We start from the raw sequence: 21,562 nt of genomic DNA on the forward strand, positions 1-21,562 counted from the left end.
GCTATGGTCTGCTGAAGACCGAAGCGTGATTATTGCCCAGATAGATGTGAGTTTCTGCAACATGTTCTCTCGAGCCACACAGACAGCAGGTTCTTGGGGCACCTTTCTGAAGCAGGACTAGAGCCAAAGCCCAGAAGAAAACCGTTTTATTGATGCCAGCCATGCTGCAGATGAAGACAACTGACCAACATGCAGAGGATTGACAACAAATGATAGCTTTTGTGGGTCTAAAATAAGTCTATTATTCCCATGGGAGATGAATGTATTGCTTTGCTGTGTTATCATCATAGATTTTGTCAGACGAGACCGGTAAAGACCAGTGTCACGGACAAGCAAAACTGTAATGAATTTTTTATCTAACAAATTTCCTACTCAAAAAAGTTACAAAACTCTATCGTGTGTAAGATGCTAAATAACCATCTTCAGTTTCCATACAGTAGGGTAACACATAACATTGTGGGATTGATAGGAATGACATTGAGAATTCTGCTTAGCATGCACCAGGAGACCCTAATTGATATATCGAAAGGATATGTGTGAAATAATTTGAAAAAAGTGTTAATGGTCTATCAGAGAAATCAAAGAAAAAAAAAATCCAGATCTTGAAAAACAAAAATTAAATGAGTACTAATTTGGACCTTAGATGGTGTCTAGGCACTTAAATTCTGAAAAAACTTATTCGGTTGCCATCTATCCCTGAAGGTGTATAAGTTAATTAGATGTTGTGATTGTGCCCTTCGAAGAACTTTAGGTGCCTATGGCTCTACTTCTCCCCATGCAGAGAAATGCTTCCTTTGCTTTTCCAGCCAGAGCTGCAAAGCCTGAGCTCCAGAGATGGGGGATTACTTTGCCTAAGTGTCTGGGGAGATTGATCCGGGGGGAATTGCCAAGACTGAAGCCACACATGCTAATGAGATCTGGTGCCCTAAAAGTCATAGAATCATAGAGTGGTTTGGGTTGGATGGGACCTTGAAGATCATCCAGTTCCACCCTCTGTCATGGACAGGGACACCTTCCACTATCCCAAGTTGCTCCAAGCCCCGTCCAACCTGGCTTTGGACACTTCCAGGGATGGGGCAGCCACAGCTTCTCTGGCAAGCAGTGCTAGGGCCTCACTACTCTCATAGGCATGAATTTCTTCCTAATGTCTAATCTAAACCTTCTCTCTCTCATTTTGAAGCCATTCCCCCTTGCCCTGTCACTACATACCCATGTAAAGTCTCTCTCCATCTTTCTTGTAGGCTCCCTTCACCTTTTTCCAGAGACCTGGTGGCAGATGTGGATCCCACATTTTCTGTTCCTCACACGGAGACCTGAGACATATCAGGTTGTGGATTGCACTTGAAAGCCTGCAAGTCAGATTTTCAACACTACTATTTTTATTAATCTCATTCCTCCGTTCATCTGCCTCAAGTGGGAAACCCACAGCAGTAACAGATACACTCATTGAGAAAACTGTCTGCAGGAGAATCATAATTCTGGCAGAAGGATTTCTATTTAGAGTATATATACACACATATATATATAAAAATACACACATCTTCCTCTATGTGTGCATTTTAAACAATAAATCTCCTATTTATCTACACTACTTATGTGACACCTTTTAAATTCATATTAGAGATAAAGAACTGAAAAGAAGGCATAATCACCAGACCTCATTGAAAAAAATCTTTCCAACGTAGTAATCTTTCCAACCTGTTGCTGAGAAAATCAAAGACCTGAACTCAAGCCTTCCAAACCAGAGACAGATGTTGCAGCTTTGGGAACTGGGTGGAATTTTCCTTTGTGGAATATCAGTGGGGTTTTTTTGTGACTGCAGTTGGACAGATGCACTGTCTATACAGTTCTCTCCAGCTGAAAAGATCTGGAAGGACTAGTGGATATTTAAATATTTCCTGTTCTGCGGATATCAGGCATCGCTGCACAGAAAACTAGTAGTTGAATTTCTTTTTTTTTTTTTCCATGCCTTCTGCCTGAGACTTTTCAAGAAAACTGCTTCAATTAAGACTTACAATCAACCAACACATTTACCTACTAATATTTTTTAACAGATTTTGGGGGTAGACATTTTTCATTTCAGTGGATAAAGTCCTGGAATAAGTTTGTATGGCCATGCTGGTTGAATTCTGTAAATAAGGTGATTAAGTATTTCAGTTATTGGCAGTTCTACCACCTTACTCACATGAAGCACAATTTTACTTGCAGACAATCTGTTGAACCACGTCTGTTGATCTTCCAGAAAATCAATAGAACTATTTGCGGTACTGAGTAATTTAAGTGTGGCTGAACCTGACTTCATAGCAGCATTTGGGCACACTTTAGAAGTGCATATTTCATCCAAAATACCACAAAATGACTTGCCAGTAATACTAGACAAAGTCCTTGAAAAAAAACCAAACTGCTTTCCAAACCCTAAGAAACAAAATTAGTATTAGGTCAGAGGTCTTTTGGCCTTCCATTTATCGTTTATAAGTTCTCTGATATAAGCTGTGTGGACAGTAATTATCCAGCTTCAGCCCAGCAAGCAGAATTCTGGGATTCTATAATGCCCTGAATTATCTTCTGATACTCTGGTCATATCTGAAGTGTTCTAATAGTATGGCCATATCTAAAGTTATTTATAGGGGAAATTGAAGGTGGAGAGCAAGTGCTTTGCCTAACACAGAGTACTGTAAAATTTTATTCCCAAGCACATAATAGAGATGTTAATTAAAATGGCAGCATCCAGGAAAATTAATACTAAGCTTCCTATGGACTTTTTCCACATAAGCTTTAAAATAACATAAGCATAGGGAGTCCATGACACCTCCTGGATACTCATTCCTCCTGAAACATCTAGCTAAATTTCTAAATTCTCAAGAACTGTTATTGGCAACTTGTTACTACCTACTACAAGTAGGTTTTTGGACTACTTAATCTTACTTAACAAATGCAAGGCTATGACTAAGGGGTCTTCAGTGCTGGACCAAGGATATAGTCACCACAGCAGTATGGGAATCGGGTTGGTTATTTCTGGCATTCTTAAGCATTCCTTTTAACTGTAATGCACACCTGTGTCTTGCACGCTAATAATTCTAATTTTTGAAAAACAGATACTACAGCCCCTTTTTCTCAACAACTTGAAGAAGAAGAAGGGAAATTTTCTAGTAGCTCAGTACTGACCAGGCAAATTAATTAGCACAAGTAGCCAAAGAATCATCTGCAATGGAGATGATATTGAAGAAAAGAGATTTTTTTACTTTGCCTCAGGACTATTAACATACAAAAAAGCTCCTAAAACACTGAAAACACCTAATTCTTGCTTATAGACATTTTTTAAGTGGAGTTGATAGGAATACAGATTTGCAGATACTATGTCAGTAAAGGCCAAATAAAGAGAAGATTGATTGGAAATCATAGATTACTTTAGACAGTTGGATTAGGTAGAAATCACCCTGATGTGCAGTAAAGCAAGCAACAAGAATTAGGGGTTTGAAATAGTGCGAAGCACGTCTTAGAGTGCTAGCATTTCTTCTGAGGAATAAACTGTCTTAAAATCCCTCTATAAATGACTGTTCATTAGCCTATCAATGTGTATAATGGCTCTCAAAATCATAATAAGAATTAATAATAGTTCAAATAGCAGAAAGGGACATTAATTTCTCACTCATGAATATTAATGCTTTAGTAGACAGACTCTTTCCGACATGATTTCAAACTCTTAATTCACAAATCCACGACCACCAAGTAAAAATACCTGGTATTTTTACTATCAAAAACCTCCCCATGGGGCCACTAAAAGATTTCAAATCACTCTGACTTGGATACTAGCAGAGAGGATGAGAGTAGAAGACAGCACCAGGAATGAGATCATGGTGTCCTGATAACGTTCTTCAGAGTATAATAGTGTTTGCACAGGCAAAGGATGTGCCAGTGGGCAATAAAAGCAGGGGTAAAGGGGAGGAAGACTCTACTTAGCCCCAGAAGACCAGTATGATATTGAATTATCAGGAAGAGAAGGTGATAATGTCAGAGGATGGGTGTTGAACACCTGACTGTAGAATTAGGTGCACAAGAAGAGATGTGGATGACACGCCAGCGGTGCTCCATGAACTGGCTTCATGCACTGAGGACACCACACCTCCTTCTTTCCAAGAAGGCAGAGCAGGTGGATGGAAAACCAACTGAGGGACATGTTCAGGAGCTGGTGCTTCAATGAGCAACTTGCCCCAATGCACCAAAAAAGCTGAAGCTGAACACTAAGAAACTCTTTATTGGTTTTCCCCTCTTAGCGCTGCAGACACTGTGCAGCAGGAACTTAAATTTGAGAGGTGATGTTCCCCACCTGACTTCCTTTGAAAGAAGAAGAAAGTGAGCTCCCAGGAGCAAACTTTCAGGGAATGCATTCTTTTTGCACCATGCATTTAACTGCACTGCACCTCCGAATAACCGAGCAGGGAAGGATCTTGTGAGATGCATTTAACCTCATTATATCTGATGCTGGGTCTTGAAAAGCTTTGGTTGAACTAAAGGCTCTTATGAATACAAAATCAAAGAGAGCTGTGCATTAAGGGTTCTGTATTCCCCGACAGCTGCGCATGTGCACACCCAGCTCTCATTAACAGCAATGGCAAATACGTGTGCCCATCACTCAGAAATCAGACCTCTGAGTACTTTGTTGGGTTTGCTTCTTTTTCCTAGACAGTTTTCTCTATTGGATCTTTAATTAATCGCCTACCAGGTTTTTTCCCTTTAAGCTATCCCTCTCCCCCTCTTCCCTTTCCAACGGGACTAAACCCCCAAATCGCTCTGGTTTTTTGTCAAGTTTTTCCAAGCCGACACAGTTTTACAAAATGCACCTGCATATATTAAATACAGAGTGGGTTTGCATTACACAAACCACAGAGACGAGGAGCAGAATAAATGCCTGGGACTTTGAAAATACTTTTTCTGCCTGCCAACTTTTGACAAAGAAAATAATAATCAAGAAAAGGTAGATATGAAAATGAGAACATGAATGTTTTTGCATTCTTTTTGTGATCACTGCAAGGCAAGAGTCTGCAACCTTGTGGAACAAAACACATGCATTTCATTCTGATTAACATAAAGACAGCCCCTTCTAACATGATTCACAATTATTAGTCTCTCTCTTGTGTTTGGGGATATATGGATTATCAGCCTAGCATATTTTGAATACATACACATTTTAATTCCTTTCCTAAACCATTTTAGGCACTACAGTTAAATCACATAGACAAAATTTATAGATCAATAATTTGATTTTTTTTTTTTTCTTTCCAGTTAAATACCTAAACGCTGCAGGAGATAAAAGGCAGTCAAAAACAATAAAAAGGCAGGATCACGGATAATGGAAGGTAAGTCAGATTTGAGATGCCTCTGTTCTTCTATTTTTAAGTTTATTATTATTTTTATATAACAGGCTATTTCACGAGCTCCTGCTGTATCTGATGTACTTACTTATCGCCTCCACAAACTGTTCAAAGAAGCAGTATGGGAACAGCGGCTCAGGCAGCTCTCTGAAAAACATCTTGAGTGCTCCGGTGACAACGTGGATGTCCTCCCACTGGCTGTCGTCCAAATTCAGCTTCTCTTCTGGGAAAACACGAGGAGAAATGGAACAACTGGTTTTAATGAAACAATTACAAGACACTAATTATTATGTTAATGTTTGCCTACTATCATCAGCAACCGTTAACAGCCTTCTGCACCTAGAGGTTTGGTGCTGTGTATGTTTTTTTTTTTTTCCTTCCCTTTTTTTTTTTTTTTTTTTGTAGGAAGAGAACATTTTCAATGGAATACCATCTGTAGGAATGCAGCTAACAAAAAAACAAGAGACACAAAGAGACAGCACCATTGACACAGTATGTCAGATACATTTATTCCCATAATGCATCAGTATGAAAATTAGCATCACAGCTCAACATGATTCAAAGCTATTTGGTTTTGAGGCCGAGGGGCTAAGAGTTGCCAACGATGGACGGCTCAAGGGACCGGCCTAAAGGCCTTGCTGAGCCAACAGGAGACATATGCTAAACATGGCAATAGAAAATGAGTTATTGCTTTACATGTGTTAGCCTTGCTATGTACAAGGGAATAATGGGTAACGCTTTTCTCCTCTCTCCTTTTTTTTTTTTTTTTTTTCCTTGCCTGAATGTAATGTCAGCAAGGAATAGAGGACTGTGAGAGAAAGGATATTAATTCCTTCTTACTGCTTCAAAAATATTTTGTTTGGTTTTCATCTCTGGGAGGAAGATTTGCCCAGCAACAATATTAGACAGACCCCTGTTGGCCTACCTAGGCTATGCAAAGCTGTCAAAAATGATAACACACTAAAGACAAACCACAAGTGCCTCCAAAACTGTTTTGCAAACAAAAAAAAAATGTTTTCTTTTGAAGCTTGACTGAGCTAAGGAATTTAAATATAAAAGAAACTAAATGCTAAAATAGAGTTTCTAATAAAAATAAAACAAGATTGGGTGATTATTTTATTTTTCTTTGGGTTTGTCTTTTTTTTTTCTTTCTTTTTAATTCTAGGAGTGTGATACTGTTAGAACATAACAAACAATGAGATCATAATCCCTATAAAACTTGAGGAAAGTGCAAATCCTTATTAGTCCAAATTAAAATGACACACACTTACTCCAAGTTTTGTTAATCCAAAAATGGAGTTTTCTTTTTTTTCCCATGTGTTATGATTCTCTCTTCTAGAAATTTTCAGTCTCAATGCAAATCAGGGGCCAACCATGAAAACTGCTGAACAATTTTAATTTGAAGCAACATAGTCCTGAAATGTTTTACTAAATGTCACTGAAATTTCATGTTTAGCAGTTCAGCTGGTTTCAAGAGCAGCCTCTTTACTGAACTGTTGTTAAACAAAATGCTAAAATTGTAGGAGACACATGGACACCCACAATTCCAGATCCCAGTACTTTAATGTAATGGTTTTCTCACCATGGAGTTTACTTTTGGGCAGAAAATCTTATTCAAAATGGAGTCATCTTTCAACTTCTATTTAATAAGTGTTATAAAATGCTTTCAAAATTTCTGGATTCAGGAAATGTATACAAATAAAGGAATGGACCCAATTCCTTAACTTGGAGAAATGTGAGACAAAGCTGGAACAAAGGCAGACTTGTGCATTTCATTTAGATGTCTTGTTTGCTTCTTTGGTTTCAAGCCTCTTTTTTTTTTTCCCTTTCTTTCTTTTTTTTCCCCATTCAATTACCTCAATCATAAAAGTAATGATTTGATCTCAAATGAGTTACCAGAGGGGATCTTCTTTAGACTCTGAGATCATATTTGATTGATCGTATTTCAACAATTAGCCTTTTATTTTGCCACACACTATTGAACTAGATCGACAGCATCTTAGCAGGCCAGCTTTAAACAGTCAACTGTTAACAATAGCATCAAAAAGAGAGACCTGATGGGGTTTACTGTCACTTTAAAGAACAGGGTGGGTTTTCACATTGTTGAAATCTGTCAGATATTTTGAAATGTCCCTCTCACTATGGTGCCACACCCCCTGCGTGCCCTTATAATAAAATTGGTTTTACTCCTGATTAAATCATTTTCTCCCTACCCACTACCATACTTCTCATAATGGACCTGTGTGCTCTACAGCTGGTGTTCTTCCCATGGTACCAATTCTTACTTTATCTTTTAAGCACTTTGCTGCTAAGATCTCATGCAGAGTGCTTATGTTTTGTTAAGAGCTTCATTCTTAGAGAAATAGCTTAACACATGTTCTAAAAATGTTGTACAACTTATTGCTTAAAACACATTTAGAAAATGTATAAGTACTGTAGCTTTGGCACAGAACTTTAAGTAGAAACCTTAAAAAAAAAAAAAAGAAACACAACTTGTTTTTGCCATGCATTTGTCTTAAATGTCTAAAGTGGAATGCTTGACTTCTAAGGCTTTATAGGGACTTATCTTACCAGATTTTTGCACCATTTCCAGCTCTTCAAGGAAACGTGTTAGGAATGTATCATCGTGAAAGCAAAGGGTGTCAATTTTCCCTCTAGCAATAAGAGAGTTTTTAAAAATGTTTGCTAGAAGGAACAAATGCCAAGTAAAAAAAAAAAAAAAAAGGGAAAAGAAAATAGGAGTCCATTCAGTGTAAGACTCTCTGTTGGTTCCCACTGGTTGGAATCTCTCACATACCATGGCAATAGGGCCATAAACAAACACACACACACACATTTCAGGCTGGGCTTAAGGGGAGGACCTGACTTTTTGGCTTTACTCAGACATATTTCTTATTGGGGTGTTTTGCTTATATAAAGATTAAGTCCCAAATCTGGTATTTAAACTTGACAGTCAAGGACTGCTTTCAGTCAGGAGACACTGTATCTGGGAAGATGCTCAAAATCTCACAGTCCTAAAAATTTGCTTTAACTTGTCAGTAGTATTTGATTAGTTCAACCATCACTGCCAGTTGATATCATATATCTTAGATACAGACACAAATATGCCCAGAAAATCCCATAAAATTTATGCTAATACTCCGGCTGAAAATATAAAGACCACATTAAGGGAAAAAAAATAGTGTGGGCACTTGTCAAGGTTATTATTTAAAAAAAAAATTGATATACAATACATTTGTGAAGGGAATATGTGTTTTACTGTGTTTTTATTCTTAGCAAATCAGCCTTTTCAACAATACACATTTTTAATGGGACTCGCAATGTCTGCAGTAGAACCAAACAGGAGTTCAGCTTTGGTTTAAATGTACCATCCTGGGGTTATCCTTGTTCAAAAAGGAAGAAAGTAATCTATGGAAAGATCAACTAAAGAGAGAAAAAAAAAGAAAATATGAAAATCAACCAAAGTTGTACAGAGAGCTCAGTTTTGAAAGAAAATGGATGTGGTTCCTCTAACCACATGCCCTGCCTGGTATGTAGACTAATCTCTAGGAGCAAAATGCAGTCTTTTGAGAGCACTGCTGGTTCAGTTGTCTTTTCAGATAATTCATAGCTTGTATTTTCCCATCTCTACACTATCTCTTGCCCATGGTGCCACTGCATGCCAGAGCATCACCTTTCAGAAGTCCTACTCCACTTTGGGTATTACATATTCCTGCAGCTCTTGGATGACCCCAAAAAGCAATTCCTGCAAACCCAACTAGCTATGCCTGCTCTGCTGTGGAGGTTGTACCCTCAAAAAACTTTCTGAAGACTTTAGTGAGATGTGTCTTGTTGAGTCTCACACTGTGATCCATTTGCTGACATTGCTGCCTTTTCCATCATTTCCCTGCTGCTGGCAGCACATGGCAGTACTGGGATGACAATGTCCTTCATGGGGAGTACTTGGGTACAACATCTGCCACTCCTGTACTCCCTGAACTTTGGCATTCAGGGTTGGATCAACCCCCAGGTCCAGTGTGGGAAACTTCGGAGCACTGGAGTTTTCATCCCAATGACCAGTGCATCTGTTGAGTGAGATCTCCCCTGGAGAAAGTCCTGCACAGCACTGTTAACTAATCCATACAATACCCCTCACATCAAAATGGTTGCAGAAGAGCTGGGTGGGCACAAAGCATCCCCAGTTGACTGAAAGCCTGGGAAATTTCCTGGACTCACTCATCCCAATAGGCATTTTACTACTGAGAGATCCAAAACAGAATTCTGTGGTTAAAAGAGAAAAAGAAAAGTCCTCATTCAAATACTAGTAAAAGACAAACTGTCCAGTGTCACTGCCCTTCTTTCTCAAACTCGAAGACACCTCTTTTTATTTTTAATGATTATATATTCATCAAAAATAATTTTCTGTTCATTCAAAATTTTGAATAAATAAAAAATGAAAGGGCAGATTCAGGAGAAATTTCTCCACTTGCATCAGCTAGCGAAGCACTCCTTCATCATGAAATCCCTTTGTGAGAGCTGTTCCCATGACTGACAGCAAAAACATTAATTTGTACACTGAGAGGTGTGTGTGTTCAATAGCTGTACCTGCATTTTACGAGACACAGCTTCTCTGATCAGTAGTGCACAGACACAGCTGCCTTCTTGGGGCAAGCAGCTTCTTTCAAAGTGATCACACAATTTAGAGCACAGGGATGTCAGGAGGCATGGCAGCAATGGGATACTGTGAGGTAGTGAAGGCTCTTGCTCATCATATGACAAGGAGCTCAAACCTTTGGCAATGCAGCACATGATTTTGAGTTTCCTCCCCTGCAGTGAATCCTGTCCTGCCATTGCAGTTTATACAGAGCCTCCAAAGTGCATAAAACCCCTGGAACTTTGATCAAACAGTGCAGTAAAAAAACCTTCACTGTTTGCTCATCCATACTTTGCTCATTAAGCCTGATTTTTCGGAGTTCTTCCTCTCTCCCTTGCTAGTTTTGGAAGCTCCTCTGTCCTTCCTGCACTCAACACATGGTCCCTCACTTCCAAGAGTGTTTAAACAAATCAAAGGAACTGTCAGCTAAGCAAGTCATCAAATTTTGTCTACCATGGATTTCTAAGCAGCTTCTGCTGAATCCATCCAATGCTAGTGCTGATGAATTGTCAAGGATATAGTCAGCAAAAGAAAGTTTGTGTGCATTACTCCTCCTCTGCTGGAGGAACCTGCCGTGCCCTTTTAACAGAAAATTTAAGCTGTGATGTTACAATGCCTGAGAATGTGTTTTTTACTGGAGTGCCCATTTCCATGGAGCCCAGGCACAAATTACTGAACAACTTAAGCTAAAATGCAGAATATCTCTATGTGCATCCAGACTGCTGCTTATTCCAGTCCTCTGGAATGACAGTTCTCTGACCTGGGGGCATGCTGGAACAATCAAGTACTTCTAACTTAAATCTCAGTCTGAGCCAGAAACAGAAAAGATTTCTGTACATGGGCACACTGGGTCATATTCATCCTCATATAATTCCACAAAGTCCAGAGAGTAAGAGAGGGATAAACTATCTCATTGTTTCTGTGAAAAAGACTCAGAGCATTTGAGGAGTTCAGGAATGGTACATCGTGGAGGCATTTGAGGAGTTCAAAGGTTTAGAAAAGTGGTTGGATGGTGCTGTGGAGTTACGGAAATTTCTGTACTATAAATGCTGTTTGAAACTGGAAGCATAAAAATATGCAGTGGTACTGAAAGGACAATCATTTTGGTAGCCAGAAACAGGTATCGTCAAGAAGATACTCATGTGTTATTCACTGCTAATACCTGCTACAGCTTAGATGGCAGAGATATTAGTTTTGACTTAGCATATTCCATCATTGTGATCTGAAGAAATAATTACTGTAATTGGATTATAATTATAAGTACTTTCAAAATTCATTAAATTTAGTTGAATCAACTATTCCGTATGGGAAAAGGAATGATTTTAAATATAGAATATATCCCCTCAAAATGCAGCTGAAAGCTCCTTAAGAACAAGTAGACCACCTGTTTACAGATTAACATACTTCTGCCAGACTTGCTTGGAGGTGACTTGTAAACAAAGAGTAGGAGCAGGCAGACACAGCCTGAGCAACTGAGACCTGCAGGGCCAGAATACTCCTTCATTTCGGGCCAAAGAAATAGTCAGATACCCCCAGGAGCTTAAAGAAAGGGACGAGGAAAGGGCACAGGGGAACTCCCACCCAGCTCCTACACTCCCACTGAGGAGTTTTTTCAGCCTTGGAGCACCAAGGCTGCCTGAGCACAAGGAAGGGGCTTGGCAGAATTTCTGCAACTCATAGAAGTAAAATGCCTGTGCAGAGGGGAAATTACATCTGTCTTATGGTGGTAAGATTCTGTCCTCTGTCTAATTCTCTCTAGTTAGCTGTTGAGCATTAACTTCAACTTTTTCCTCATAGTTAAAGCACACTTTATTTTCTTCTTTCTGTTTATTCTTCGCTCTTTATTCTGATCCAGACTAATGAATACAGAACACAAACACTAAACACTTGCCTAGATCAGAGACTTTCTTTTCAGGACACATTTTACTATTCAAAGGCAAAAGTTCATTCTGAATTCTGCTTTTGACTTGATCTTTCTCTCTTAGTTTTGTATGTTGTGTATACATACGTTAGGAAGGTAAATATCTCCTGACTTCAAATTTGTTATTAACATTTTTTTATTGTGTAATTGCTCTCCAGTAAGCTTCTCTGCAATCTAATTTTAGAGGTTTTCTCTTTTTTTTTCCTTCCCCATTTACAGTCATATCTTTTATCAGAATTATGTGTATCAGCATCCACAAATCTACATTTTAAATAAATTGAAGGCTCTCAAGATCTAATACAGAGAGAAATTGGACAATGACTCTCTGTCCCATTTTCATACTTCAAAAATATGTTCATATTCATATCTTTTTAATTGTGCTACTAACTCAGAGTGCTTTAGGATTCTGTCATATAGCTCTTCTGTTCTTCCCTTTCTTGCTGTTTCTAACACTGCTTCTATTTCCATTCTTGTCAAAAGACTTTTCATAGTCCAAAAATCTGTACACAATGTTTTGTAATATTTGGCAGACTTATCTGAAACCTAATTCACTGCCTTCTTGTGATTCATGGGTCATAAATTATTTCATATGTAATGCACCCCAAAGGGTAAAAAATTCTTTGTATTAAATTTCAACCAGACACTTTAAGGGGGAAAAAAAAATAAAAAAGGAAAAGACTATTTTTGAGACACTCTGCACAGATCTGACCTCAATATATGGTCTAGTGTGTTGTCTTCCACAAATGGCATCTCAGTATCCTTTAGTAAATATGAGATTTCAACATGCTACAAGCAAAAACACTCCTGCCGTAGCGTGGGCTTGCTATGGAAAACTTTAAAGGAAAGGAGAAATACAAAATATGAAGCACTGGCTCAGACAACTGGTGCATTAAATCAGTCCTGTCTCCAGTGATTGTTAAACTGAAAGGGTCTGCACGAAAACAATTCAAAAAGCAAGAATACCACCCAATCCTGACTTGTTGCAAGCAGCCAAATATCTTATTGGGACTGACCCCAGTAACAATAAGCTTGTGCCTCAGTGAGTGAGTTTCAATAATCAAAGGAAATAATTAACAAAACAATAAAGATCATTATAACTTCCTTTATGTAAATGACTTCCAAATGTAAATAGATCAAAGCTTAAGCTAAAATTAAGCAATTCCCCTAGTCCTCTTGGAATACTGCAAAGGAACATACATATATGGCTTGTTCACAGCTGTAAGGATTATCAATGAAGTATTAGTTTATCATTTTATTAGAAAAATAGAAAACTAAACAATTCTCAAAATGCTATTCCTATATTCCTTATATCTGTAATTCCATTTATTTTAATGGGAGTATTTCCAAGAATAAAGATTAACCACATGTATAAATCTCTGTTCCCACACACAGGTTTGTAGAATGTCCAGAGAACAAATTCTAGATTTTTATTTTTTAATGAAAGGGCTCTTTGAAATAGACCAGCTGAAAGAAGTATCCTTACATGGAATCAGGTACACACAAACCCTGCAAATGTCAAGGACAAAACATTTTATTTTGTATAGCATTTATCTTTCGGTTCACTAAAGTCAAAACACTTCTGTTCATCAGAACTTTTATAAAGGACTATTTCATAATATGAATCCATTTGGATTATCTGACCAGAGATAAGACTTCAATGGACTTACTATATCATTCACCACTGTACCAGTGCCACAAAAGGGAATTACAATTAATTGGATTATGTTGGTCTCCACCCGCTGATTGTAGAAGAGAAAGTCTGAAACTGTAACTATTTCAAACGGACCATATCTCTCATCAACCATGGGATTTGGGCTTTAATTTACCAATAAAGCTTAATTTCTTCTCTATATTCTCTTCTGGTTCGGAAGAGGTCATTTAGACACTTTATTCAAGTTATTCAAAAAGAAAGGACAGTTTTGTTAAGCACTTTCAAACTCACACTTTCACATTTGCACCTTGCCTTTAGGAATTACTTATTCTCTTTATTAGCAATAAAGTCAGTTTTCTCGAAACACTCAAGCCAGAGAACCCAGGCCTGTGTTTGGGTCATAAGAATAATTCAGGTTTCACCTCCCCTGGTTCAGGTCACGAAAATTTGGCTGAAAATGTTACCTAATATGGCAGTTTGCTATCAACTATACAGTGAACAGAGAATATCACTTCATGTCATGTAGGTTCCTGTACAGACATGAAGTGGTGAGAGTTTTCCACAGCAAAATCCCAAAGTAGATGCTGGTTTGTCTGCATGGAAAGTTACACTAGGTAGGAAAATAAATTTGATATAAATTTAAATTCTATTACCTTGGAAATAGTCATATTTTACAATGCAGGTAACTTCATCTAATTTAATTAATGTGACTTACATGCTAAAACCTGTTAATAATACTATGCTTATTCTATCTGTCCAGATATGTATGTGTGTATATATATATATATATATATATATATACACACACACATATGGACATTTCTAAATATGTTTATATATTTTTTTCATTGATGGCTCTGCCTCAAAGCAGTAAGGATTTTTCTTCACAACCCTTACTGGAAGGTTATTTCAGTGCCTAATTCCTTCTAGTTTCCAGCCTAAATTATTCATCTTCATATACTTTTAAAATAATTATTAATATCAGTAATGCTCACTTTGATTTTTTTTATTTTTTGTCAAACTTTCGCGTTCAGCCTAAGAAATAAAAAGTCCTCAGTCAACTTACTTCAAAACCATGTTGCTTAATTCACATTTGCATTACTTTTTGCTAATATCTGAAGCTCTAATTCCGTTCCCTGGATATTAGCGGGACTAGCTATGCTGTTAAAGATAGGAATGCTTCTGAGTGCTTACTGAATCAGGGCATATGAGATGATAATTGTATGTGTTTAAAACAAAACTTTAAACAGGAGGGGATTATGTAAGTTGCTAAAACAAATATATCTTCAAGTGCACTGAAGGACTTTCAAATGTTAACGAAATGTCCTTTGATAATAATAGTGCTAATAATAACAGGAATTTTCAAATATTTTTATGCATTTTGAGAATCACGTGTTGCCCGGAATGGGGAAGATTCTTGCTAAGTGCACTTTTTTCATATGAATTGATCAACTTTAGAGCTACTTCCGTTCTGAAGACACACCAGTGGATCGTATCTTGATCCAGGCATGAGTTGTCCTGCACATTTTGGCTTGTCTTACACAGTGTTTGCAAACTTTGACGTCTTTGTGACAATGAAAATAGCCTTTTTTCAAGAAACACGATGCTTTTGAAAACATGGAAGATCTAAGTGTCTGATCAAACCTACGTTCATGAAATCCGTGTAATCGCATGACCGGTGGGATGAGGAGCTGCACACACAGTAACATTTGAGACCTTGCCCAGGTCTTTTTGAATCAAAAAGATGGAATTTGGGGATCACCGTGGGCTTAAAAAAATATCTCCATCTACCCTGCCACGTGCAATTCCACATGCAACTCCACACCTTCTCTCACTGAGCCTCAGGAGATGCATAAATACCCCAGGGCACATGTAAACACGCTTGGCAGTGTTTGTGGTTCCTCCTTGGCAGAGAAGGGGTGCGATGAAATTCGGGTGACTCACGGCATGTTTTCCATTTCCCACACACGCCTCACAGTCTCACGTGGAAGGAGGAGACAGCGGTGTCTCCTGCATCCACCAAATCCTTTCTAAGCTCACACCTTTCCCTCCATCTCGTGCACACATCCATGTTTTGCACTTTCATTTGCTGCGTGGTAGAACCTAACACGGATTTGTTCCTACCTTTCCCTTTTTCCAGGGTTTATCTGGATGTGCATTCTAATTGTAATGCTTCCAACTCCTCCTATTCAACCTAAGCTTACAGGCATATATTACATGAGGGCAGAGGTATGCTTTGAAACAATTTTTAAACTTTACAGTACATGGATTTTTCCTGTTCTACAAATTAGTCTTGTGAATGGACTTGTAATAACAAGAGGATTTCAACATAAAATAAGAGATTTTTCACGTCTTTTTGTTCCTTGAGATGCATTCAGGTCCCTCCCGTGAGAAATATATTAAAATATTGATTAGATTAGAGCAAAATTTCAAATAAATGGAGATTTATACTTTCTTTTGGATACAGAATCTTATAAAAAAGTTTCAAGGCATCACACAACAAAGCAGTTGACAAGAAAGATAGCATCTGCTTTCCTGGCTATTTAAGCTGAAGTTTTTCATTCTAAATGCAAGCAATGTTTCCAAAGTTAACATAATTAACTCACGACAATCCTGAAACATCATAATATAAGATACAGATGGAAATTCAAAGCTTCAAAAATGTCATATAACTGCAAGAGGATTATCATTTTTTAACAGCATGAATCTGAATAATAATTAAACCAGGTGTTTTTATTTCAAACAGTTTTGCCCACTGTGACATTACCGGGAGGGTTATTTATGTATTAATCTATTAGGAAGCATATATTGCTCAAAAAATGTGATATGCAATAATAATGAATTTAAGAGATAAAAGAATGACTCTCTGTCCTGCTTCCTGAAACAATAAAAGACCAGTAGTTCAATTAGTTAGTAATTTCCGTGTGACTATTTGACAGATCCTACTAATTGTTAAGCTCCCACTAACTATTGCTTTACATAATTAATTATATTCAAACGTGAACAACAAAGACATGTGGGCCAGTTGCCCTTTTGACAATGTTTTTCGCAAACTGATTTGCTTACCAAAAATATTTTTCGAACGAAAAAGATACTAATCTGAAGTGGAAATACACATCAGAACGTTAAAGCAGCTCTGCATTTTGCCATGGTTATGAGAAAAAAATTTGGATTGTTTAACATATCATTTATGCTGCATGCATAATAGCTGAAGTCTTCTAGCAGAGATCTTTCATATTAATTTAGCATTGCATAAAATTCATAGTAACAGGTCCAAGGGTCAAGCATCATTCATCATTAGTTGAAGTGACATTTGCAACCCTTCACAGAGCAGCTGCTTGAAAGGGGAAGAAAGGTATTCTTTGGGAGAATGGGGGGTAGCACACAATCCCCGCTCTATCTGCGGAAGGGAAAACAAGGTGCCACTATGTCAGCATGGTAATGTGCTTAAATTTGGTGATGTCATTCTTCCCTAACCCCCACGAGTCACAAGGCACAAGGCAGCTGCATTCCTGAACTTCGGAGTTCGGGTGGAGATAAGTAATAACTAGATGTAAATGAATTACATTACTGTGGTTGTGAACATAGCTCTGTGCATCTAAATTATGATTTATATCAGGATCCTATCTTGTTTTTGAGAGTTTTCTACTTGTTAACAAGGCAGCCCTTGTTCTCATGGCATCCTCCAGGCATAATAGTTTCTGGGAAGCCAAATAAGATCACTTTTGAAACTGCAAGACAGCATTCCAAGACTTTGCAGCAGAACACATTGGCCAAATTAGGACTTCTGAAGACTGTTAGCTAACAAATAAAATCTTTTTTTTTTTCATTCTTTGTGGCATGTCTTCACTACTATAAAACATTAAGATCAGAACGGGAAATGTGAGCAATTAAAATGAAAATGTAATCATCTGCAAGAAAAGATAAATTTGTATTAAATGGCTAATACTTCACAGTCCTTTTGATATTACAAGTACTTTTTAAGAAAATATATATTTTATGTCACGGTAATTTTTATTATGTGAAACATGTGATCTCTTTGGAATTATGCACATTTTTAAACTGCAGTCATTAAAACAGCATGCGACACAAAGTAGTTTGATTTTGGAGCTTTGCTAATATTTGGTGATTTTCCTCAACTTTATACCTGAAATGTATTTAATTTATTCATGCTGCTAATTATCCACTAGTATGTAAAGCACTGGGATGATTACTAACCCACACTACTACTTCTTCCTTAACAAGTTTAATGATTTTTACAAGGGAAACCAATGTTTTTTAAAGAGTCACTTAGAAGCACATGAAAAATGTTCAAGGACATCACTTATTACACACTGCAATTCTATGAGCTGCTATAAATTAAACTCCCAGTCAAAACACTCGTACCAGTGAGAAGTCACTTTTCCATACTCTACGCATGCGTTGCAGAGGAGAGGGTGCACTGCTCTGGAGTCAAAATATTGGTGCTGCAGCTATTTAATGGTGAGATTTCATTGTAGCCAATATCAGCAGTGGTCCCTCACATTGCACAGCAGCTGAGAGCCTCAAACTGAGTCCCAAAATGGTCTGCAGACCACGTCGGTCTTATAAAATATGTTATTTAGAATACAAAATGTTGAGAAATCCATCCCCAAATCAGACCAAAAGCTTCCACATTGAACCAGTGCTACCAGAACATTCCTCTTCTGTCCTCTCATTAAAACCCATGGATTTTAATCACTGTGCAGCCATTAAACACATATGTAAAGATGTTATAGATACCGGCGAGGCAGAATGGCTGTAAAAGGAATAGAACAGCAGAGGCAAGATGACTGGCAGATAGGGTTGCCACATCCCCCTTAAAGAGACTGCTCCTTTTCCACACCTTATGTCTCTTGTACCATAAAAATATGCATAGATGTATGTGGGAGCATCATAGCAGATTTCTTGGGATGCGTGCCATGCATCTGAGCTCCGAAGCTGGCTCAACGTTGTCACCATTAAGTCGCAGTGTACACAGCAACACTTCAATCTAATTTCAATTAGGGAAAAGTTACACAGAAACTTCTTTGAGAGTACACATGACCCTACACATAAATACCAATTAAATTCAGTATCATCAGTGTCTTTGCAGCGAACATTGATATCACCAGCGATAGGAAGGAATTTAAAATGAGGCAACGCTTGATGACATTACCTCCATCTACAAACTCTGCCTGTGTTAACTAGTACGTCAACGATTAGTAAAACAGTGGGATTCATCTGTGAAGAAATGGGGTGAAAAGAAGAAATGACATGAAATTTTCATTGCAGGCAGTTTTTGTGTGACATAAGGTAGAATGTTACAACTCTGTGCAACAAAATACTACCTGGTAAGTGAATAAAAGCTTAATCTGCTGAGAAGCTACAGACACCAGGAGTGGTTAGGCAGTTGCAGCTGAGATAACAGGCGAGCTAATTAAAATTATTTCTCATTCCAAGGAAATATAATCCCAAACCAGTTATTTAAACACCTAACTAGCCCTCTGTCCTGAACACAGACAAATCTGTAGATGAAGGGTATTTCAGTGTCATTAAGTGAGATCAGTGAGATATTCAGGATACACAGGCACTTCACTTAGACTTGTGCTATTTCCCTTTGTTTGGCCATCTTTTATTTAGAAACAATGGGACAAAAAGTGTGGCAAGTTAGGGCTTTGCTTCTTGACAACCACTTTTCCATTCCAGAACTAGAAGATTCCCCTAACATGCAGATTACTTGAGGAAGATATAAATGTGCCCTTTAAGAACAGAGGGAAACAACTCCCTCTCCACAAACCCAACACCTCTCAAACCTGCAAGAAGACCAGGAGGAAAAGTCATTCTAAAAGTGTTAAGGTTCCTTGTGCACCATTGTTCATTGGTGACTGGGGAGATTTTACAATCTTTCAAATCTTCTTTCAACCACAAGATGCTTTAAAGGGACAGAAGGTCTTAAAATGTGCTCTCCATCTCCCCAGTTGAGAGAGATACATCGAAGGGGGAGGGAGGGGGGTGTCAGACCACAACACAAAAAGCATTAATGCAAAGAACAGTGGGGTCTCTCCCTAATTTGACTTTCTCTACAGGTGGTCTGCAGCTGCATCCAAACAGGTTACACTACTGCCTTCCCATGGGCATTACAACAAAGTAGGATCTGTATTCACAAGAATACATTTACTGGCATGGCCTGATTCAGGTCTAAAAATAAGAAAAAAGCATTTTTCAGTATAGCCTGAGGTAACTCCCTGCACCAGCAGAAGACAGTAGCACTCTTGTTTCACTGGCTGTGCGTGATGATAAAGGATATCAGAAACCTACTTCATGTGACTCACCGAGGTCCACAGCCAGCTTCCAATTGATTCATTTTATTTGTATTAGTTTGTTCTCCATCGACCACACAACAGGCTGGACCAAATCAATAAGCAATATTCTGTTTTCTATTGACTCAGGGGGTAATTCACGCCGGGCCCTGCAACTGCTGTGTCTGATTTTATAGTTCTGTAAATCATGATGGAAACGGTGGGGCTTGGGGACCGCTGGGAGCAGGGAGAAATTGGAAAAAATTGCAGAGGCAAGGTGAGATATTGGCTTTTAAACTGTTGCACCAGCCAGAGAAGAGATGAAGGGTCCACACTGTGGGTGCTCTTCAAGGGATGCAGAAGGTATTTCACCTTGTGCCTAAGTAGTCATAAAGTGAGAAGCACACGCAAGTGGACGTGCAGACGTGCCTTTGGTAGTGTGCAAAAATGATATGTGGATGAGATGAGCATGGAACTATTGTGACTCCACTTCCAGCCCTAGGACAAAGCTGTGAGGTGGTGCTGGCAGCAGCTGCAGCCCGGTGGAGTTTACAGAGACAGAGCTGTAACCCATCAGTTATGCACTGCCAAAATCCCTGCTGTGGACACCACCGCAAAGACTTGTCCCTGTGTACGTATGAAATGGCCTTGGTGGAGCTCCCTTAAGTAGACAGCCCTTGTCTGCTTAAGTGGGTTTCTGTAAAATTCAGCTAAAATACACCATCCTGGAAGTTTTAAGCCATTTTTCCTGTTTTCTTTTTCTTTTTTTTCCCCAGCTTGTTCACAGTAGCTTGGGTGGTGATATCTGCTAACTAGATGCCTCCAAACAACTTATCTTTGCACTCCTCAGATTTTTTTTTTAAGACTTCCTCTTCTTGCAAGTAGTGGATAACTGGAAATAAAAGAGCTTTTGCCCAAAACTGTCCCACACCACTTCTTCCACAGGAGCTTGCTGACATACTCAATATAAGTGCAACACAGCTGCCATTACCCCTGCATCAACAAAGACACTAACTGTAATGTAATATGTTCTATCTCCTTTTCCTTAGAATTTGTGAATCCTCCTTCTGCCCCAGATCTCAGATTTCTTGAGCTGCTGTACCAAAGCAGAGAGCTGGCTTTTCAGTGTCTCTGATAATATTGGGTTTTCTACACAAGACAGAAAAAGCAAGCTGGGTACTGGGGTGGATGTATGTAAGGGGTGGCAGAATACAGCCCAGTGTGTTCTTCCTATCAAATACACTTGACAAACTTTAATGAAAAGTCTTCTCTACTTCCTACTAACAGATGTTTCCAATTTTTTCTCTCTCAGCACTTTAAACCACCATCTTTAGTTTTCATGTCTAAGAGACATTATTATAGGATACATCATAATGATATACTGTACATTCATATACAGTATCCCATACAATGACTAGTTGATTTATAATTCAGATCCAATAAAGGGAAAAATTGATTTAACTGATGACTAGTGAAATACTAAATGCATTACAATGTTTGAAAAGAACATCCTTTTCTTGAAATGCGAGTGACATAATAAAATTAAATATGGATATAAGATAATGCCCATTATTATTAGGCAAGCGGAATCAAAGAGAAGAAAAGGAAGAAAAGCAATCTCTATGGATCAAGGAATGCCTAAACTTCCTCTTCAAATGTACAAAAGCATAAACACAAATGGAAAAA

The 21,562-nt window shown here is 38.2% G+C and overlaps 1 protein-coding gene across 1 annotated transcript in view; it reads right to left on the bottom strand.

Annotated features, from left to right (window-relative positions):
* Positions 1–21,562, bottom strand: part of ARHGAP15 (Rho GTPase activating protein 15) — a 331,248-nt gene that overhangs the window by 56,945 nt on the left and 252,741 nt on the right. Inside the window, exon 12 of the mRNA XM_018078934.2 lies at positions 5,461–5,595. Within this exon, the coding sequence (XP_017934423.1) occupies positions 5,461–5,595 (135 nt within the window). The remainder of the gene's footprint in view (positions 1–5,460; positions 5,596–21,562) is intronic.

The sequence above is a fragment of the Manacus vitellinus genome, unplaced genomic scaffold (genome assembly GCF_001715985.3).
Source record: "Manacus vitellinus isolate BGI_N305 unplaced genomic scaffold, ASM171598v3 scaffold_43_pilon, whole genome shotgun sequence".
Lineage (NCBI taxonomy): Eukaryota > Metazoa > Chordata > Aves > Passeriformes > Pipridae > Manacus > Manacus vitellinus.